The following is a 23,923-nucleotide window of genomic DNA, read 5'->3' as shown; positions in this document are numbered from 1 at the left end:
TCCACCGCTCAAAACTTCGGCGACATAACGATCCAATTAGAATAGAGTAGAGAAATATAGTGTAGTATACCAATGTTCCTTTTCTCTCTATCAGCAGTTCAGGCCCATTTGGACAAGCTCCTATTCCTCATTCTCTCTATCTGTAATATTAACTATGTGGAATAAATACACAACAAGACATAAATTGAAAGAGTAAATTTAACGTAAAAAAAGCAGTGCTGTCGAATCTCCAATTTAGAACAAACATAAAGGAATAGAAAACTGAACTTGCAGCTTGAGGAGTTCGACTCCGAGAGGTTGAATTGGTTGTTTCATTTACCATCATAACATGGATACAAAAGAAAAGACATCTGAAGGTGAATATTTTTGACAAAAGTAAAAGAACCTTGGAAAATGACAGAAAATGAAAACAAATTGGAAACAGTAATTGAAAGGTTCAAAACTTATCACTAACAACAAGAGAAATGAAGAAAGAACAGGAGGAATGCCGAAAAGAAATAAGAGAAGAGAAGTGCAGAGAAGAGAAGGGAAGAAAATGTGGTTTTAAACCAACAAATAAATATAGAAAAAGAAAAAAGACGAAATAATAGTCATATAGTAAAGGTGCCAGAAACTTCTATTTATGCTGCTTTTTCTAAAATATGGCCATTTTTCTGCAAACTCACCACATTCAGAATAATGGTAACGTGACTTTGCTTATTTCTGAATTCTCAAAGGGAGCTGAAATATAGAGGGTGGTACGTTTTCAAATTAACACTTCATATATTGTTTACAACATAAATTAGATATTTATTTCATTAATTCATGAAATGTACACTCGAAGCACCAAAAACACAAATATAAAAAATTTGATCCACTTACCATCATCAGAGCTTGAACCTCTTGGCCTACCCTTAGGCTGATATTTCATTTGAACTTTTCTGTTTATACCAGAAAAATGACCGTACATTTCTAAAACGGCTTTTAGCTGTTCCAATTTGCCTTGTTTCTCTTCTATTTCCGGATCAGCTTCATGTAGTTGTATTTCAGTGAGCAGTGATCTTGCTATATCTAAAATTTCTTGCAACTGTTTTGGTCTCTTCAATTTCACATGGCCATGTTTATAACCATCGTATTTTTCGAATATTTCAAAAAACCTAAAAGTTGATCCAAAAATATTTTAAAACCATATTATGCATTTGTGAATAATAATCCTAAGGTATTAATAAAAGAAGAGGAAGTCCAATGAAAAATAGATTATAATAAAGATAATAATAATACTTTGAGGGCACACGTCCTGTACATTGTCCATAATTACCTAAGTTGAGGACCAAACTCTAACAATATCATTGCAGGAGTCGACTCGTTATTAAGAAGCCTCTGCACCGACTACAATATGCTCGAACGGCTTCATTCACTTATTTATTGTGGAGCTGTTGTAGTACTCCGTCTACATAATCAGCAAATATACGTGACAAATATCCACAAAATACCAACAAAAACCCTGGTAGCAACGCCGCCTAGAACGTTCCATTGGTACCATACAAGAATTGTGCACAATCCTCTAAACGCTTGAGAAACCACATCAGAAAAATATTCAAGAAAATGGGTTCTCACACACAGCACCCAGTACATCAACAACATTTGCGTGAGTACACTGATCTGCTTCAGCAGAAGCTGAAAGCGAAATCCAAAAGTTTATCGCGGTACATTAAGAGTACAAAGAAGAAGCTACAGAATAATACTTTTCATAGCAACCAAAAACTATTTTACAGGAAACTTGTAGCTACGCTTAATAATAACACCAATCAACCTATACCATCGAAACAGACATTGGAAAAGTATTAGTCCTCATTGTGTTCAACTCCCAAAATCCACAAGAGAAATACCGACTGGATATCAGCTAAAGAAATACAATTAAATATTGTTCCGATAGAGTTTGACACTAAAATAAATCACTGATGTAATCCAAAACCGGAAAGCACCGGGAGTTTTTAATATCCAAAATTCTGGTATAAGAAATTCCCGAGAGTACACAAGGAATTAGCGAAGCAATTTTGTCACTTCCTACAGAACCCAGAAGATATCTTAACGTTTTTAGCAGTGGATTCCACTCATTTGCTTTCAAAGAGCTCCTAGACAGATGACCCCACTCAGTACAGACAAATCACGTACCTACCCACTTTATATAAGATACAGCTTATATCACTAATGCAATTTATAGACACTTCGAGGAAAATAACATCTTAGCAGAGGAATAGAAAAATTGCAGAAGAAATCACCAAGGGTGCAAAGAAAAACTTATCACAGGCCCTGTGATACTTCGGTAAGCACAGAAATATCACACTACTTTTGTGGATTACAAGAAAGCGTTTGATAGTGTACCTCATTCCTGGCTTGTGGAAGTCTTGCAGATTTACGAAGTCCACCCAACTATTGTAAGCTTATTTCAATAGCGATGACAAACCTACATCTGAAAATAGGTCTAAACTCTCTCAGTACTGACGAAATACCCATTCGTAGGGGAATATACCAGGGCGACTCCTTGAGTCCATTGTAGTTCTACCTTGCAATGAATTCCCTATCTACCATACTCAATGATACAAAATACGGATTCAACATTAAAGCGATTAGAGACACCAACTGTACCATCTCTCATCTTCTTTACATGGACGATATCAAACTATACGAATAAGCGTCAAATCAATCACCTTCTCGATATAAAACATCGATTCTCTATCGATAAACATGGAGTTTGGACTTTCTAAGTGCAAGACTCTACGTATCGAGAAAGGTATTATCATGAACGGAAATGTACAGATTCCCAATGGAGATATCGTACAGGCGATGGAAGACGGAGAAACCTATAAATACCTAAGATTTCAGTAGACTAAGTTACTGGACCACAAGCAGGCCAAAGCTAGAATCCAGGATTAATACACGAAAAGAGTGAAGTCACTTATCCGAATTAAATGCATTTAACTTAGTCCAAGCAATCAACACCTATTCGACGCCTGTTTTAACGTACTCTTTTGGAATACTGAAGTGGACTAAAACAGAGCTAAAGGGTATTCAGAGGTTGACACGAAAAATAATGACGAAAAGAGGGCGGGAGAAGCTTGATCGACCTTCTTAACCTGCACTCTCGTCAGGTCATGAAACCACGTGAATTCTTTCATAGGAAATCAGAAACCTCAACTCTACACCGGATTATATCCAAGGTGGGTAAGGATTACTCAGCCCTCAACCTCGTATCACCAAAATCTGACTTGTACATAGTATTGGACACCGGGAAGTTGGAACAGTGGTCACGAAAGGCACTACACAGTAGACATCATCACGACCTCAACCATGGAACAAACAAAAAGTTGATGAAACAACCAAAAAGGTTAAACAGAGATTCATTGCAAAAAAGCAGTATTTCTAAATTTTACAATTATATGAAATTTTTACATTGAGTACAAAAGTTGTTTTTATAATCAAACCAATCTAAGTTAAGAGTATTCACAGAAATAAAATAAAATAGATTTCGGTATCAATAAAAAGAAATTTTTCTACATTAAGTATATAAAAAGCGGATATTTTAAAACTAAATACATTTTATTTAGATCTAGCTATTGAAAAACAACATAGCTTACTTGGGATGACGAACTTCAACTTTCATCTTTTGTTTTGGCGTTCTATCGCCGTGTCTTATAACTGCAACAACACACCTCAGCTCCATCATTTTACCGAACGTAGTCGGCACTATAGGAGGATCGTCCAGTTGAAATGGTACAGACCAGGGTATATGTAGAGTAGGAGCTAATTCCCTTAAGATCATGTTACCCAGAATTCGAGCACAGTCATCATAATACTTGTTTGAATTTTTAACAAAACTAAATCCGTTAACGTCACATACAAACGATTTACCGTTAGCTCGTAAAAGATCGAAACCGCAAACAGCCTGTTTGAATGCCAAACACACTTTGCGCGATATAAGTTTTTCGGCGTTACTTAGTATGACAGGATAACGGATTTCTTTTCCATCACGATCCCTTTCTACTTTTCCATCTAACGCAGGAGACTTGCGCGCTTCTGCATGAGCATAATCCGGACCAACAGTATACACCTAAAAAAGTATAGAAGTAAAATCTATGAAACGAAATGCAGTGAAAATGGTCAATAGATCAAGAATATTGTAAATTTACTGTCAAGAATGGAAGGATATCATACATAATTTTCCCACCACACACCAGTATTGTACCATATGTGTGACTTTACTGGTTGCCAACTCGTCCTTAAATTCTCAACAGATTAGAAATTGAGGGAAATTTTTGATTTAACTGTGAAGAAAACGGTTGCCCAACTATTTACATTCTCTATTGGAATATCACCATTTTAAAGGATGTAAGGAGTAAACTTCGATGATTTGAAAAAACCTAATTTTTCATACTTTGTAAGTGTTACATAGAAATTATAACATTCTATTATTAGGATGTGTTAAATAATTACCTTTACATCTGTCCCATCTGTAGGCATAAAATCTTCATAGATGAAACTACCTGTTTTTCTGACTCTGGATTCAGGAGAATAGACACTGCTGCGACTACCAATCTGGAATTGTGTTTGAATATTATTAAGTATAAATTCATCTTTTATTTCAGATTTAAGTTTCATTGTAAAGGCATGTTCAATACTTCATTTTTATTATTTTCCATTTTGCAAAATTCTAAAGTCTGGTATTCCAAAGCAGGTCAAACAAGTGAAACCCTCGATAAAGTTCAAAAACATCACTGAAGGGGTGAGAGCGTGTCCAATTAGAATAGTTGAGATTAGATCAGATTTCACAACTCTTTATTTGATAAAACACTGATCAGCTCATGAAGTCATTCTCAAAATACAAGGACCTTGATACTTTCTAATCAAGTTCAATAAATCTTCCCAATGACGAAATTATCAAAAATAACTACTTAGAACCATTAAGTTACAACAAAAGGTAATACATTACCCAAACTTTCGTAATAAGTACCATTAAAAACACATACGATTCAAAAAGCATCATAGTAGCTAATACTGAAGTTGAGACTGGTACAAATCTGGTACTATGCTTTTATATGAGTATTTTACAGGAGAAAGACTGCTCCTCGTTGGCTTACTTACAGAGCAGCATCGCTTCAAGAAGTATTTTCTGATAATATGTCAAGCAATAACTAAATTGTAGTTATAGAATGCATCGCCATTGCAAGCATATGCAAAACATTCTTTGGAGAAGAAACCTATAGGAGAGAAGATCTAATCTCGCATAGATACTGGAGTTCATTGAAGTGTATCTTCTTTTTGTAATGTTAACACTACACACAATCAAAGAGAGTTTCTAATATTGTCGAGCCACAAAACTATTACTGTAGAATAAAAGAGAAAGTTTCCAGTTAGAAACTTCTTGTATTTAAGAATAATAATCAACCAATTATACAAAGTACAGTATAAAATCTCACTAATGCTATTATCATTTTATAAATTGATGTTTATGATGTCATTCATAAAGCTGAAATATTACCAAGATGAACAACAACATTGGTTTAAATTGATATCAACAAAGCCTGTCCAGTTAATTTTAAAAATCACGAAATTCGGTGTCTTCAAAAAACTTTGAATAAGAAATCGCCCCAAAGACTAATTTTAACACCCCACTTATTAGGCACCTAAAAGACCTTGCTGCTAAATGAATACCTAAAAGTGATCAATTGATGACTTCAGCCTCTGCATCATATCTATTTTCACTTCGTTGAAGTAGATTCTAGGTTATCAAAGGAAATAAAATATTGTTGAATACAAATAAATTGTTCCTAATACAAGTTCCACTGCCAGTTACAAATCTAAAACGAATATATGTTAACCCAGTGTATCCTAACATTTTTTGTGCCATTCCCCACCTTAGCCTCTCTAAAATTCTTAGGCCTCCCCCACATAACTTTCAGTATTAAAAAATTGAATTATTCACTTCAGAAAGTTTAGTGATTGATTTTAGACAAAATCACTAGGAAATTGTAAACGAAACACACAGACATATAATGAAAAACTACAATTCAAATTCCAAATAATTTTAGATAGATTTTTCTATATTGATTTATCATCTTAATTTAGTGTCTTCGCTGTCTTCATGTTATGTTAAATCCAGTCGATTTCTTTTTTTACCAGTATATCATTTACAGCATTAAATCCACATTTTGTTAAACTTGAAGATGGAAACGGTAGCAATAATTTTCTTGCACATTTGGTTGAATTTGGGTGTTTCATATCAGTTTCCTCACAAAGTCATGCCATTGTTGAAGTAGATTCTAGATTTTCAAAGGGTGTGAAATATTGTTGAATACAAATAAATTGTTCCTAATACAAGTTCCCCTGCCAGTCAGTAATCTAAAAGAATATATGTTAACCCAGTGTATCCTAACATTTTTTTGCCATTTCCCACCTTAGCCTTTCTGAAATTCTTAGGCATCCCCTACATAACTTTCACTATTAAAAAATTGAATTATTCACTTGAGAAGTTTTAGTGATTGGTTTTAGGACGAAATCACTAGGAAATTGTTAACGAAACACACAAACACAAGATGAAAAACTAAAATTCAAATTACCAAATAATTTTAGATAGCTTTTTCTATATTGATTTATCATCTTAATTTAATGAGATCCTTCACTTGATGTTTGCTACCTCCACGTGATGTTAAATCCGACCGATTTCTTTTTTTACTAGGAAATCATTTACTGCATTAAATCCACATTCTGCTAAACTTGAGGATGGAAACGGTAGCAATAATTTTCTTGCACATTTGATTGAATTTGGGTGTTTCATATCAGTTTCCTCATAAAGTCATGCCATCACTTATATAAATAAAGTTTTAACTGACTCATTTTGAAATTCTGAGAGTTCATGTTGATACTGCATAATTGATATATCAGAAAATTCCACTAACAATTGCTGCATAATCCATGTTGGAGAAGCAATTTGTTTTATATCAGCTGATAGAATATTGAGATGATTGACTATAACGAATAAAGTGGTATCCGTTACTTCGCGTTGTTGCTGTTCAAAGTTGTTGTTATTAATATGTTTTTGAAATAACTCCATGAAATCTAATATTGTAGCTTTTGCATCGACCAGAATTTTGTTTGTTCCTTGAAGTTACTTCTTTAATATATTTAGTTTCAAATATTAACAGATCTTCATTTCCGGTTTGTCGCTTAGAAAAACACCAAGAATATCAAACTATCTACAGTGCAAGATGTTACATTTTTCTTGGTATATCATTGACAAGTGAGTAGTTTTTTAGGTTATTATATATATCTTTGGAGGTATTGGAGGTTTCCAATCTTCTACGGAGCAACATTTCTTCACCGAAATGCCCTTTATAAATATATCTTACATAAGTTATCAATTTTGCTTCACTATGTCTCAATGTTGATTCATCTAATTGCTCTGAGAATTTTTTTTCCAGCAAGTTGGTTTTAAATATCTTCGCCCATTTCTTCTATTCTTCTACTAACAATATTGTCACTGAGTGGCATAGTCTTTGTCATCTATTTCAAGAACAATTTCATTAAGTTATTTTCAATAGATGATTTTTTTCCAGTTTTAACGTTGACTGAAAGAATATGATAATTTGCTTCAAGAACAGGATTATCAGTTGAAGTATGAGCAGTAAATAGAGACTTTGATGTTGGTTTCTTTTCAAAATATTTCTTCAAAGTTTCAAATTAATTCAAATCGGAACTAATATGAATAATACGTTTTGTGCCGTTAAATGCGAATTGTTTTTTTCATTCATTGGTCAAGCATTACTGGTATAAAAGACAAATTAGAACCCGCTCACCATGATATGAATCCAAATTTTAAATATTTCTCGGAATATTGATGAGTTTTTTCCTCTTGTGCACCATTATGGACTGAAAGAGATCATTCAATTAAAATTATTGTATGTCTTAAAATTAATTTGTGTGTGAAGAGAACATACACTTAAAAATGAATATTTATTGAAATGTAAATAACACATTTACTGTACTTCCACTGCAAAATAATATATTTTTTCCATTTGACAAAATTTTTGGAAAATTATGTTTCTACAATTAAAATGAAGAAAAATAAAATCGTTTACTTACCAATTTTAATTTTACAACAAATTTTTTAGACACTTATTTCAAATTATCACCAACTGAATGCTGTGAAACACTATAGAAGTTGCGATGGGGCAAACAATTCATTGTTTATTGAGATTTTAAAATGTCCGAGGTCCCCTGCTTACTTGACAGCACCGAACACCCAGTATTAATTTTGGTTTTGTTAGGCCAAATTATATCGTTGCATTATGGGTATGGGTATCACATTAGGAAACACTGGGTGACCGGAATTTTCATGCATTGAATCCTCCTCCCTATATAAATTAGTAGTATATTAATATTCATATATTACTCACTTTTCTAAACAATCTTTGACTTCCTCCACCAGCCGAAGTAGGGTAATATATATAAATATTATGATCTTCCGCAGAAACGGGTTTTTCAACAAAAGGCTTATTAAAAATGACACCATTAACCTCAACATGATCTTCTGATTCAACTAATTCATGATCTAAAATAAAGGCATATTCATATTTCTCAATTGGAACTTTACTAATTAATTATCCAGATTTTATGAAAGGAAACTTGAACGTTTTTCTATTTTAAATATATGATTTAAAAATATGAATTATCATTACTTACGTTTTGGATCTAGACTATCTCTATCTAAAACTGCATAACGAGGAATTTCAATACCCTCCCCGTCCAAAGTAGCATAAACTTTTCTTCTATCCTGTATATCATATTGCATGTGTAAATTATTAATAACATATGGATTATGTAATTGAGCATACTGTATGGCCTTATCTAATGGAAATCCTTTGGAATGAAATGATATCAGACAGTCACAAACCGGCCACTCATCTACTGGTTTCTAAAATAATATTTTTATTATTTTCGAGTTGAGTTGTTACAAAAATTGTTTTTAATTAAATAAATAACGTGAAATTCTGTTAGTATGAAATTGACGGATAAGAGTTTCAATACCTTGTATTGAAATCGTTTCCCAGCATTATAATCGGCGTAGAGAACATACATTTATTTAGGTTTTCACTACACTACCACCTTAAGGTTATAGTTCTTTCAATATCAATTGCAGATTATAAAAACCCTTGCCGACAATTTTGTTTGATCTACCATAGACGTTGACACCTCATTTTATAAATTTATTATTTTTATAAATACTTTTAAAAATATGTTTATCTTATGCGAGAAAGTATCTGTTAAAAGGCAATAGAATCATTATAAATTGGACGGCATTATACGCCGTTATTTAGACAAATGCACTTAATTGTAGTCCTACTTGGAAAATCATTATTATACCTCTTTAACTTGCTATAACTGAATATTAAGTTATAAAACGTAAATAGACGAGTAAAATTCACCTGCCTGTAAGAGAGTTTGGTTTAAACAGGGTACCAGACGTGAACTGAGTCTTTTTTGTATCCCATATAAAGCAAAAGAAAAAAAAACATTTCAATTTCAAAGTATCTCTATAAATAATCAAGGTAGTCAGAATAGTCTGAACTAGAGTCATCATTTGATCGAATTATGATGCGTTGAAAAGGGGGTGATACCACATACTCATCTTCTTCTTTGATAACAAGTTCAACACAGTTTTTCCAAAGTAAATCCGAAGCTAGACTAAGCTCTCTGATTTTTTGATATTGTCATTAAAAGTACTTTTCTAAAATATTCTGAAAATGGCCTCATATGCTAATCAGTCTATCATCAAATGGGAAGTGTGTGATCTCTGATAATATGGAGTACCCTAGTTTGGCACGCTCTAGTATAGCTCACACACATCGACTTTTGTTAAAGGGTTTTCCTCGTGCTGTTCTAACCTGCTTTGACATGCCATATTATTGCCCTGTTCCTAGCCCACACATCCAAAACCAAGCTTACGAGGTCTGGCTGTTAAATAACGAGACTGGTTACGAAAAAGGGTTTTATTAGAGAAATTATTCTACATTCCAATGCTCCCCTTCAATATACTTCCCTCTCCTCACCACACACCTTTCCATACGTTTTCTCCATTGATCGAAGCAGTGCTTGAAGTCTTTGGTGAGAGCCTTCAGGAGCTCTGCCGTTTTTTTCTTTACCGCTTCTATCGACTCAAATCGGGTCCCTTTCAAAGCAGATCTTTTTCTAAGCTTTCAAAGAAATCTGAGCAGACCCGTTGACGCAAGAGCTTTTGGTCATAAGTCACCAACTTCGCATAGAATTTTGTCATGTGTAATTCCACGTGTAACTTTTTTCTAACAGTTTCTTTATCGGCGTTTACAGTCTCTGCAATCATCCGTATGCTCATTCGATGATCTGTACGCACAAATTGATTGATTTTGGTGACTGTTTCCGGAGTTGAAACAGTAACAGGACGACCAGGGCACTGGTCATCTTCAGTCCTCTCTCTGCCCTCACTAAAGCGCTAAGACCCCTCAAAAACAGGCGTACGAGATAGAGAATTGTCCCCATAGGCCGGTTAAAGTTTTTATCAATTTAACGAGAAATTTGAGATTGATACGTTGCTCCTGTTTTTTCGTCACACATGATTTTCGGCACGAAAAAAAAACACGTTTGTTTCAAACCGCAACTGCACAAGTACTGTAATAGTGACGGAAACGTGTTTCGGAATGTTTTTTACCTCACCCGTCTTGGGCGCCCTCTAGGGGCGCAGTCTCGTGACACACTTTGTATAACGTGTCAATGGCATATTATATCTTATTGATGTTTTGTGAACATTAGATTAGATTGGATTATATCAATGATTATGCCCCATATTTTCAGAGTTTATTACTTTAATATGTTTGTATAACACGCAGTTAATGAAATACACGAAAGAAATCATTTAAAGAGCCTGATTAATACTTTCAGTTGGAATAACTATTTCTACATAAATGCAGAATCTGAGCTTGTCAGTATATATCAATTTTTTTGCGGTTTTTATGTTGAATAAAATTATTATAATTAAATTTGGAGTTGAAAATGTAGAGGCAGCGGTGGAAATGTTTACATAATGATAACTAATCAGTGATTTAAGAGGTGTAGGATTTAATTTTGAAAACAACCACAAAACAGTTAAAAAATTGATGAAATCTCTATTGGAATCGATAGAACGATCAATATAACTTAATGTTTGAAGATGATTTAATGCAAATATTGGCCGCGGCTCCGCTTTAGACAGCCCATGCGCAAAGTCCAATTTCGGCTGGTATTTCACGAACAAATACTTCAATACTGGCTTCCAGTGCGTTAATCAACAATAAATAATCCAGAAGCGTTAAATCACACGTTCTAGGCGGTCAATTGATGGGCCCCAAACGTGAGACCGAAGGCGGCTCTCAATTTGGCCAATGTTTCGCGTGTCATGTGGCTTGTCGCACCTTCTTATTGAAACCACATGTCAGGCATGTCTAATTCTTACATTTTGGGCAAAAAAAAAATCCTCAATCATCATACGGTAGCGCTCGCCATTCACAGTAATGTGTAACGGCCATCGTCGCTTTTCAAGAAGTACGGACCGATGGCATTTAGGCAGAATCTACCATTGATTAGCAATAGCTTATAAATTAAGGTCTCTCATTGGTTTTTGCTAATCGCTGGTACGTTTTGTACAAACATTGCTAATCGGGTGTAGATTTTGTCTCCCTATGCGTACTATTGCCAATAGGAGGTAGGATTTGCCTTGACGTTGCTAATCAGCGGTGTGTTTTATCTAAACATGTGCACATTCATTCATGAGCTTGCTGATAGAAAAGGAAAGTTATGGTAAAAGGAACAATACAGGCTTTATCATTTAATTATTTATACAAAACATTTTAAATTATTACAGTAACATTTTTATGTTTAGTGCGACCTCGCATTTGGTACATTTTTATTTACATTGAAAGCGATATTTCTTTTCGAGTGTTTTTCCACCAGTTGTTCGTCGACCTGCAGGTCGACGCTCACTGCCTCTAGTTACACCTGGTTTCCTTCTGGATATGGATGTCGGCTGAACTCTTATTAAAGCACCAGATCGATTGCGTAGGCCAAAGGTACTACCGCACGTACTTAAAAATGTATCCAAACTATTTCTTTTAGCTTTATCCAGCCTTTTTAAACATCTGTTCAAAAGTACTTTACATGTACCAAACTCAGTATATTGTTCTCGTGGTGCATCTAGGAAATGTTCAAACTCATTATCATAAGCATTTTTTTTTCTGGTATTGACAGTGTTTCAGTATTTTCATTTACAGCATCATAATTTTCATAATTTAAATCTGGATTATTTGAGCAGCTGATTGCCTTACTTTCATTAAGCTGTGCATAAAAATCCCTTCCCTTGCCTTTCCCTTTTTTATTAGACTTCATGTCAGCAGATAACACTGTTTTTTCTTTCGATTGATTTACCACTTCATGGCGAAAATTTGTTGGATATTTCAAATCAGTATTCATATTGGAATGTATAATAGTAATCAAGAGACACTGACTACACCACGCGAAAAATAAAACAGAAATGCATGACTCACAAAACAATATGATGCAATAATACGTGTATAGATAAAACATACTGCTGATTAGCAACGTCAAGGCAAATCCTACCTCCTATTGGCAATAGTACGCATGGTATTCCCAGGGAGACAAAATCTACCCGCGATTAGCAATGTTTATACAAAACGTATCAGCGATTAGCAACACCCAATGAGAGACCTTAATTTATAACCTATTGCTCATCAATGGTAGATTCTGCCTAAATACGGCCCGATAATGTCACCGGCCCATAATCCACACCAAACAGTGACTTTTTCGGGATGTATTGGTAGCTCCTGCAATGCTTCTGGCTGGTCTTCACTCCAGATGCGGCAATTTTGTTTGCTGTCGTATCCCTTCAACCAGAAATGAGCTTCGTCGCTGAATACAATTTTTCGATAAAAAATTGGATCTCCCTCGAACTTTGTCAGCGCTCATTAACCAAATGTTAGACGTTATTCCCCAAATCCACCCAAATCCTTTCGCAAAATTTTTCGCGTAGTGTCATCAGTAACACAGCCGCAATATTTTCTTCGGTCCTCACTGTACGTTTGCGTGTTAATGTTTTAATGTCCAATAGTGTAAACTGGGTTCTAAAAGTAGTCACAAGCTTCCGAATAGTTCCCTCAGTAGGCCGACCAAACTGCCCATAAATTGGAAGAATTCACTCTCTTAAACGAGCCTGAATTTTGATAGTAAAATTCAATAATTTGAAAAGCGTTGTTCGTTCGTAAGTCGATTCATGATTAAATTATAGACCAAATTGAACAAGTTTGACAGTGACACAAGACACAATTCACGCGTGATCTCTCAAAAACAGTGTTGCCAAAAAGATACCAGCAAAAAAATCACTCGTTACTTCATCAAAAACGTGTACATATTCAATAGAGCTAAATATTGCTAAAAATTTTTGTTTAGTTTACACATAAGTAAAAATATTTTTCTTATAAATTATTTACCTGTAAAATTACTTCCTCCTCGAAAACGATCACCTTAATATATTCAAACTCTTGTAACCTCGTTAGGATTTCTTTCATCGGTTTACTTTGTGTCTTCTTTTCCATTGCGCATACCCCAACAATAACTACCTTTCCTACATCTTCCTCCATGTCTTGAGGGCTTATACTTATATCGCTTGAATCGCATAATTCTATGTCGCCCTAAAACATTAACTGACTCAGTATCCATTTTAAAAGCTTTGTTTAGAAAAACTCACAAAGTTACACACAAGTTAAACAAAAAAAGTGCGAAATTATTAATGTCTCTTATATTAAAAATATAAGAATAAAAAAATCAACAATGTGATTGATTAATGACGTGAAAATAATGCAGTAACATAAAAAAAATTTCTCATACGACCTCTTGTTTCTAAAGATACGAAATCAGAACTTAAATTTTTGCTATGTTTATATACGACAATTAATGGATCTAAATGTTCTTGATTTTCGGTATCTTCTGTTTTAAAATTAGTGTTTTCAATAATAAGATAATTTGACGTTTCAACTTTTCTTCAAGTCTTGATCAAAATATTTTGGTAAAGTCGATGTAAACAAGGATAATTAAGCTATTGAAAAGTGGTATATGTTAGGGCTTAATAAATATTTTTTCTATTATTAGACGGGTATTTCCATTTTAAAAATGAAGGTCTCGCCTGTGTTACGAAAATCTTGTCGGCCAGTGTTTTAATCTATAATTTTGTTACTCACTGTTAGTTATTTTTATGTTTGTTTTTTAGTTTTTAAAAGCTTTTGTCTACAAATTGTAACAATTTTCTGACAAAAACCATTTCTCTCTCTTCTCCATATTTAAATATATTTTTTTAATTATACATTCGATCATTATATATTTTTAATGATTATGTCCGTGTAGTACGTTTGTCGGAATAAATTATTCTACATTACTATCTGAAGAACAGGGGCGGTTCATACCTAATGGTTAACAATCCGTAACTTTTACAGGGATAACCTCTTGTAAGTATTTTCAATAAATAATTACAATTTATCATAAATAAAAATCTACGTATCTTTTAAACCATAAATTAAGTTAAGTTAAGCAAATCTATCTTCTGCTATCTTCAGATTGTACAGATTGTCTCTGTAAAAGTTACGGATTGTTAACTCAGAAACATAGGAGTCGTATGAGATTTTTTTTATATCACAGTATTATTTTAAAGTCATCAACTCAATCCCGAATTTTTTATATCAAGTTCCGGAACACCCTGTATATTAATAATAATCAGAACAAGTACATATTGGGTTAGAACCTCAATGTTACAATTTCATGCTATATGCCTTTGTCATATTAAACTGTCCACTCTGAATACACTGTTTACCTTCAGTCTCTGAAGACGATAACTTAGTTATCGAAACGCGCGTCAGATAGTGTAATTATGAGTGTTGGTGTAGAGTGTTCAGTATGAATATTACCAACGGTTCCAGAATTTCCAAATTAGTTAAACTGTCCACTAACACATAATCCTATCAAACGATTACTCATTCTCTATACGAGGATATATTGAAAAATTCTCAGCCTACTATAGAACCAAACAAATTTTCAATGTCAAATACATATTTTATTACTCAACATATACATTTATTACAGCGAACCTGCAACGTCTCTAGACCTTTCAAAAAAACAAACCAGACCTCCACAGCTTTTATTACCTCGTCGTTGGAAGAAAATTTACGAATTTTTAAGCTTTTTTTCAGTTGAAGAAAGAGATGATAGTCGGACGGAACCAAATCTGGTGAATAAGGGGGGTGTTCTAGTAATTCAAACCCTAAATCACGAATATTTTGTATGGCAACATGAGATTTGTGTGCATGGGCGTTGTCCTACAAAAACAAAACACCTTTGGATAGCTTTCCGCGTCTTTTCTCTTTAATTTTTTTTCTATAGAGTGGTCAGTAATGTCGAATAGTAATCTCCAGTTATTGTTCTACCCTTATCCAAAAAATCAATCATGATTACTCCATTGCAATCACAAAAAACTGAAGCAAGAACTTTTCCAGCAGATTTTTGGACGCGAAACTTCTTAGGTATTGGAGAACCAGAGTGTCGCCATTCCATCGATTTTTCCTTTGTTTCTGGATCGTAAAAATGTACCAAAGTCTCATCCATAGTAACGATTCGGTTTAAGAAGTCTACGTCGTTTTCAAATCGAGCACAGATCGAACGCTCGCACCCTTTTGGTCAACATTTAAACATTTGGGGATCCATTTTGCAGCAATTCTTCTCGTCTTCTCATTGAACTATATGATGAACGCGTTCGTATGAAATATTCAGTCCTTCAGATATCCGTTTTAGCCCAATTCAACGGTCTGATAAAATCATGTCATGAACTGCATCGATATTTTCGGGGACTGACACAGAAACTAGCCTTCCCGATCGGTTATCATCTTCAATGGAAAATTTACCTCTTTCGAAGCTTGCAGTCCAATTTTTCACGGTCGCATACAAAGGGCATTGATCACCAAGGGTATTAAGCATATCTTCGTAAATATGCTTTTTTCTTAACCCTTTTAAATACAGGTACTTGATGATGACTCAATACTCCAATTTTTCGATTTTCACAATTTCGGTGGACATCTTTTTTCTTTTAATTTATTGCGTAACTCTGGTTTACTTTTTTGACGTCAAACTTTACACTGACACTTCTAATAAGTTATTGTTCGTTGCTATAGTAACGGAATATTTTGTTTATGCATGGAACTGGTCTAGGCTAACTAGATATCAATACATCCTCGTAGACCTAATCACTCTATTGGCCCCCTTTAAACGATTTTTATATGTTATGATTTGAATTGATAAAAACTGAAGAAAATCCAAATGATGGTTAAGCTAGATTTAAGAAAGTTGTAGCTGATAATTGCGTTAAAGCAAATACCAGAAAGAATCGTAAACAATTTATACAGCATTTGATTATATAGAGTCGGGGTTTGATAAAATAGATGTAGAACTTCTATTTAGCTAAAACTACGCATTATCACTTTCACAACATTTTCATATAAATAGAAATTAAGGGAATGAAAGATATTATTGATATCATTAATTGAACAGTTAACTGATACAATTATTATATTCAGTACTCTTACTCGTATGGCATAATTTTAAATTATTATCTACAAAACTGATTATTGTTAATAGAGGGCTCTGCCCCTGACCCATTTATCATAACGTCACATAGTAACCTATTATGTATAGAAATAGGCTAGAATCTATCAAGTCTAAACCTGTTGAAGCATGTTTAGAATAAAAGCTTGAACTCCAAAAAGTCAAATCCCACTATCAAGTATCAAAATGGATTGTGTCGAGCAACACGGTTTTAGTTATTTTTTTAATTCTCTTAATATTGTCTATTGAACTATAACTCTTCCTATGTCGATTGCAGAAAACTTGTATCGAAATTTATTGATATTGATGAAATGTAGAATGATTGAAAAATGAAATAAGAAAACACCAACGATTTTGAAACATTTTCTATATATTCTCATATAATAATAATTATTATTAAAGACTTCGTGGACTATTTCCTTCGAAAAATTTAAGCCAACCAAAAAGCTGTAATATTTTATGTTTACCTAGCAACGATCAAATTTCAGCGATAATACTGCACTAGTGCAAATTATCGATAATTTGCACTAGTGCCAAATTTTCGTCTAGGATTAATAAACATCATTTGGTTTTAATTTTATATTTTAAGAAAAGGAAAAATTATTGTTTATTTTAAATTAAATTTTTCTCAGGAAATAGTCTGCCAAAATGCCCTCTCGTACACAGAGATGTGCAAAATAGGTTATAAAATGTATTTAAATGCAAAATGCAAATACTTTTTGTATTTTGTTATTTCAAATACAAAATAGTTTTTCATTTTATATTTAAAATACTAAATGCAAAATACGTATTTACAAAATGCTTTATTAAAATAAAATACTTTTAGTTTTAAATTATCTTTATTTTGTTGAAAAGTTTATTTATTTTAGCCAGCTAACAGGCTGGTAAATTTACTTTGATAACTTACTTAAATTAAATTTATTTAACAGATTTTAATAAAATAATTTGCTCAAATACACTGTCGCTCATCTTTCTCCTGTGTGGTCTCATAATCATGCCACCATAAGAAAAAAGCCTCTCTACTGGCGCAGAACTAGGCAAGCAGGTATTATATTTCAAGAATAACATCTTTACTGTAGTATATTTATTTAATGATTGCAGGCTGACATCATTATCCTTCAAATATTGCAATGATTCCAGGTCAATAGTGGTGTTTGCATTTGCACTATCACTAGCTAGTGAGGAATCCGAATCATCATAGAACATCATAGAACATGTAGTAGTAGGATTCATTTTTTTCTTTCTTGTGTGATGATTGGGATGTATTATTTAGATCTTTATGATCATTTTTAAGTTTTCTCACTTCTGCAAGGAACAATTCCTTTATATGTTCTCTATTTCCTTTTGGCACCCATTTTAATTAAAAAAAAAGGATATGACACCGATGCCAAAATTGCATCTTTAGCTTTAGGATCCTTCAAATCATGAAATTTTCCAAACCTCCTTTCTAAGCTTTTTTTTATTGTCTCTATCAGTACTCCACAGTATATGGGATTGTCCATTTGTAATGAATGCAAGATTTTTTGTATTCTTATTAACTCAGGTAGCAGGCATCCATAAAATGTTTCTTTATCTCCCTCTAAGCTTTTGATAGCTTCTGCTATGGGTTTTGTACAGTTGGTATATTCAATTAGAAACTGCAATTCAATTTCTTTAAAAACCTAGTTTTTTTAAGGTTTCATTTAAAGTTTCCTGAACTTTTAAAAGATCTATAATACAGTTATAATATGAATTCCATCTTGTTGGACATGGACTTGTCGGAGATTTCCCGGTAGTTTCACAATATATTTCAGACGCTTTGGGGGACCTTGAACACAAATTCCAAATTGCTTGGCATTTAGCCATAGCTGCATCATGCAGCTTTTTATATGAAATATTTTGAGATCTTGCCTGAATAATATCACGAGAGGTAATTAAATGCAATGTGTGGGTGGTACATCTTTCATGGTTAGGCAGTTGATATGTTTCTTCAGGTTTTTGAGATTCAGGAAATTCTTTTAAGAGAAATGTCTCATCATCATCGTCGTCATGTTCATTATTATTATTATGGTCGTCATCATTTTTATTTACTGAAATGTTTTCTATGTCAGATGATGAAAAAAAAATTCCATTAGTAGCGTCCATTCCCAATTCAGATTTTCCATAAATTTTAAATGCTTTTAACATATTTGAGCCATTATCAGTTACAGTTTTTGTTATTTTTGGTACCCTCAAATGATACTCTGTGTGTATGTCAATGATCAGTTCGGCCACTTTGTCAAAGGTATGAGTTCATTTAAATCTTCTACAAGCAAGAGTAAAACTTTTTCTCTCATATGTGTGAGGATCAATCCAATGAACAGTCATACCTAGGTAACTTCTCCTTGATGATGACCAAACATCTGCTGTCGTACACACATAATCAACGGTTTTTAATTTTATTTTTAGATTTTCCTTATATTCTGCGCACATATCAGCAATTCTCTTGTTACATGTGCGACGGCACATAAATTTTGGTGGGTTTTGTAGTTTTTGAGCACCTTCAATTAGAGTCCTAAATGATTTATTTTCGACAATAGATATTGGTGACATTGTATCAATTATAAAATCTATAACCAACTTGTCTAAATTAATTGACACTGGCAAAGTAGTTGGAAGAGTGCTTTGTATCAGTTTTTTCGAAGTACTTGCACTATTTTCATCAGTGTGTGTGCCACATTTTTTCTTTTTGGAGGTTTTGGTTTGGGATTTTAAATTTTCATACTCTGTCAATAGATCACCATGACCTTTTCTCTGAAAAAAAAGTAATATCATTATACATTCACACATACACAACCAGAATCAGCTATTGCAGTTTGTTTATTTATATACACCTATTGTCTATGTAATTGTAACAAATGAAAAAATATCAAGTTTGATTAGGAAATAAAATTAACATGTTACTCACTTTTATATGATTTAAAAAATTTGTAGTTGAAATTAGACTTCCTTTTAATGTTTTAGAGCATTTCTTGCAAACAGCCGATATATTATTATTCTCACTTCCAGTATCCTTTTTTATATCTTTAAAACAATACTTTAATATCAATGGTAGAGAAATATTATCATCCCTGAAACAAAATAGAAAATATCATGGGGATTAAGCATAAAAATAACATGTATGCATTTTGCAGGTATAGATAAATCAATGTATTAATTAAAGTATTTAACAATCGTTGTTTGTTTTAATATGAAAACATAGGTAATTGTTTATAAATTGGATTTGGTGGGTAGCGGGTAGCTAATTAAAAATAATATGAGATATAATTATTCATTTTGTGTACTTACATGTTTTCAAATTTAATTCACTGACAAGATAGTTACCAAGGTTAGGTTACCGGTTAACCGAATTTATGATCAACTTGCAAACAAACTCGAAACAGTTCAATAATTATTTGGTTCACTTTTTTGGTTTCGTTATTATTTTATCGGAAAGCAAGATAACTTTATTAAAAGTGTAAAAAGAGATAATTCGTTCGTTCGGTTCAACACATTTGGCAACCTAAGTGGCTTGCACAGATTACTACTATTAGCGTTTTCGGGAACGAAAACTCACCGCACGGTAAGGTGACCGAATAATCCCGAATTCATACGAAAATAAACGATAATAAACGAAGCTGATCAGACCAAGTTACATAGTGTTTTATTTACAGTGCTCTTTTATTGTAACAAGATTTTAATTGAAGATTGTAACACATTAATTATTAATTCTTCGATGTTTACAAAACTTAGCAAAAAGTATTTTGCATTTTGCAAATACAAAATATGTCCTAAAAGGTATTTCAAATAAAATATAAAATGCTTTTCTAAAAAAAGTATTTAAATACAAAATGGAAATAGGTATTTTGTATTTTGCATTTCAAATACTGTTATTTTTAAAATGTCACATCTCTGCTCGTACACGTCAAATTGTCTCATAATTTCCTCTCGTGAGCATTCGCGCACTCGAGAAAATTAAATTATCGACAATTTGACATGCACTCGGGACATTAATATTGACTATTTCCTTCGAAAAATTTAAGCCAACCAAAAAGCTGTAATATTTTATGTTTACCTATTATCGATAATTTGCACTAGTGCCAAATTTTCGTCTAGGATTAATAAACATCATTTGGTTTTAATTTTATATTTTAAGAAAAGGAACAATTATTGTTTATTTTAAATTAAATTTTTCTCATGAAATAGTCTGCCAAAATGCCCTCTCGTGCATGTCAAATCCTCTCGTGAGCATTCGCGCACTCGAGAAAATTAAATTATCGACAATTTGACATGCACTCGGGACATTAATATTGAATATAGCTGAGAATATAGGCATATACTCGTGACAAAGTAATAGAAATCTGTTACTTGAGCAATAATTATAGTTAAAAACGGAATGATTTTCACTCATAAATAATAATTTGATATAGAGTATGGGAAAAATATTTTTTCTACATCCGTTATAATATTCACGTTTTTTTTAATTCATTTATTTGCATTTATAAAGATGAATCGGTCAAAAAACGTAGCGTAGCGGTTCATTTTTTCACGCTTTTGCGTTAAAAAAAATGCCGTAACGTGTCATTTTTTAACGCAATTACAAAATTTTTTTATGAAAATAGTGGGATGTGCATGCTTTATTAATCATGTCAATTCGTATCTCTGATAAACTGTCACACTTTTATTTCTTGATATTCGTTCAAGAACATCCGTTTTGTGTCTAATTAAAAGAAGTGTAGTATTATTAGATTGAGAGTAATAGTGAAGAAAGTTTAAGCTGCACACCAGAAGATGTTTTTGAATTGGCAACTGCAGCGACTATGAATCTTCTCCCCGAGAAATCCGGGGAACAGTATTTAAAGGAATACAATTTGTTTATGGAGTGTCGTACTGAAAAAGGCACAAACAGTTTTATTGAAAAAGTGTTACTAGTTTACTTTGAAAGTAAGTCCAAAATGTGGAGGTCTTCAAACATTTACTCGACGTATTCAAAATTGAAAGGCACCCTATTGGTAAATAACGACGTAGACATCAGTAAATACTCGAAACTCATTGCATATCTGAAAAATAAATCAGTTGACTATAGACCCAAAAAATCTAAAACATTTGCCCGTGAAAAAATTAATAAGTTTCTTTTGCAAGCTTCGGACCATCATTTTCTCATGCATAAGGTATGTCACCAAAACATTTTAATGTAAGCTTCGATATTATTTGCAACATCTTTCAGGTTGCTTTAATACTCGGACTCGCTGGAGCTCTGCGGAGGGAGGAATTTTATAAAATGAAGTGTAACGATATTAATAATACCGAAAATGTTTTAATTATCACAGTACCTGATACAAAAGCTCATGTTGAACGTCGATTTACTGTTATTGGTAAAATATCTTACAATAGATTAAACTTTGTAAACATTTATAAAAAATATAAAAACCAACAACCCACAAATGTCAAAACAGATCATTTCTTTTTGCAGTATAGAAATGGGAAAAGCGAAACTCAAGTTGTAGGTATCAATACCTTTTCAAAAATTCCCTCACTTATAGTAACACATTTGAATTTAGCTAATCTAAAAAGCTACACTGGGCATACATTTCGACGCTCTTCGGCGTCTCTATTAGTGGATTGTAAATGTTCACGATCCTACCAACAATCCAATGCAACTATGAACGATGTTATTTCTTTGAACTCTTTAAATGTTGTCAAATGTACCAATAGTAATGTAACTTCTTCTTCACTTCAAATTAATAATGCTCACAGTTGTACTTTTAATATTACTATTACAAAATAAAAAGTTTTGTCGAATCTACGGACGTAGAAAAAATTTTTTATGAAACTTGTGAGTAAAGTAACTTTTTTTTCACTTATAGGAATTCCCTAGCCGTCCTACTGTGAAGTGTAACAGTTCTAATGAAAATTAGAAAAAGGAAAAAAGCCATGGCGAGGAAGAAGGGGTAGAAAATTGTGAATGGGAAAATTCTATGAGAAATAGGTGAAAAAAATATGGGAATGCAAAAATGAATATACAGGTTGTCCCACGACGACTTAAAACTATCTGTATATGGCAAAATACTTAGATAGTAAAATCATGAAAATTTCTACGTCTGGGTTTTCGGATATGATCTTTTTAACTAAAATATTTTCAAAAATGGCCGGCTTCCAATTCTACCGTAACTTTGTTATTTTAAATAGAACACCCTGTATATTAATATATTTTTTAAAATAACGTAAAATTTTAGTATACTTTTGTCTAAAAACTTTTTTTCGAAAAATGCATACTTTTTGAGTTATTACTTTATTTGTAAAAAATTTTACCGTTGCCGACCTTTATAAAAAAGTATTTTTCTTTATCTTGTCAAGGTCTGTATAAAAAATCAAATCAGATTGTATTTACTAATCCTATTCCAACTTTTAGTCGTTACCGAGATATTTGAGGTTTTAAATTATTATTGTATTTTTTAACAAGTTTTAATTTTTTATTTAACTGTCATTAGTTAATTGTTAATACTTTCGAAAATCGTTAAAATGGCTTGTTCTCAATTTAATAATGAATAAATAAAATTTAGACCACACCTGCATCTCTAAAAATTTACAGGAAACATTTAATATCTGGATAACGGTGGGGTTTAGGTAGAGGAAAGTATTCATGAATTTTTTTATCCCCGAATGCATTAAAATAGAAAAAACTGGGTGGTTCTATTTGAACATATGAAGAAATTTGATATTTACGAAGTTAAATTTTGAACACTTTTTATACACACCCTGTATAAAATGAAAAATTTTTCAACATAGATTCAAATACGTCTGACCTTGCTAAAAGCAACCGAATAGAAGCCATTTCCATGTCTTCAAGGGTATCCTCGTAAAAAAATAATTTATAAAGGTCGGCAACGATCAAATTTTTTACAAATAAATTAATAACTCAAAAAGTGTGTATTTTTCGAAAAAAGTTTTTAGACAAAAGTATACTAAAATTTTACGTAGATTTAAAAAATGTATTAATATACAGGGTGCTCTATTTAAAATAAGAAAGTTACAGTAGAACCGGAAGCCGGCCATTTATGAAAATATTTTAGTTAAAAAGATCATATCCACACGTCAAAATTTTCATAATTTTACTATAAGTATTTTGCCATATACAGAAGTTTTAAGTCGTCGTGGGACACTCTGTATAGTATTAACGGTTCCTTAAGAAACATCTTTGATAGGAAAATATAAAGAAAACAAC

The 23,923-nt window shown here is 32.6% G+C and overlaps 2 protein-coding genes across 22 annotated transcripts in view; both read right to left on the bottom strand.

Moving 5' to 3' along the window:
• The window catches only part of LOC130446066 (inositol hexakisphosphate and diphosphoinositol-pentakisphosphate kinase 2), a 163,028-nt gene that overhangs the window by 117,989 nt on the left and 21,116 nt on the right, over positions 1 to 23,923 (bottom strand). For all 21 annotated transcript variants that reach the window (XM_056782097.1, XM_056782092.1, XM_056782093.1 and 18 more), the window contains 6 exons: positions 13,548 to 13,748; positions 8,719 to 8,950; positions 8,433 to 8,587; positions 4,474 to 4,575; positions 3,618 to 4,090; positions 862 to 1,136 (listed from right to left, as the gene is read on the bottom strand). In XM_056782097.1, coding sequence (XP_056638075.1) covers positions 862 to 1,136; positions 3,618 to 4,090; positions 4,474 to 4,575; positions 8,433 to 8,587; positions 8,719 to 8,950; positions 13,548 to 13,748 — 1,438 coding nt within the window. The remainder of the gene's footprint in view (positions 1 to 861; positions 1,137 to 3,617; positions 4,091 to 4,473; positions 4,576 to 8,432; positions 8,588 to 8,718; positions 8,951 to 13,547; positions 13,749 to 23,923) is intronic.
• Positions 17,522 to 20,713, bottom strand: LOC130446069 (uncharacterized). Its single transcript, XM_056782109.1, has 3 exons — positions 20,008 to 20,713; positions 19,628 to 19,790; positions 17,522 to 19,473 (listed from the first exon to the last, which is right to left on the bottom strand). Coding segments are annotated over exons 1-3 (666 nt in total). The 5' UTR covers positions 20,010 to 20,713; the 3' UTR covers positions 17,522 to 18,972.

Source organism: Diorhabda sublineata, chromosome 6 (assembly GCF_026230105.1).
Source record: "Diorhabda sublineata isolate icDioSubl1.1 chromosome 6, icDioSubl1.1, whole genome shotgun sequence".
Lineage (NCBI taxonomy): Eukaryota > Metazoa > Arthropoda > Insecta > Coleoptera > Chrysomelidae > Diorhabda > Diorhabda sublineata.
This window is presented reverse-complemented; position numbering and strand designations above follow the sequence as displayed.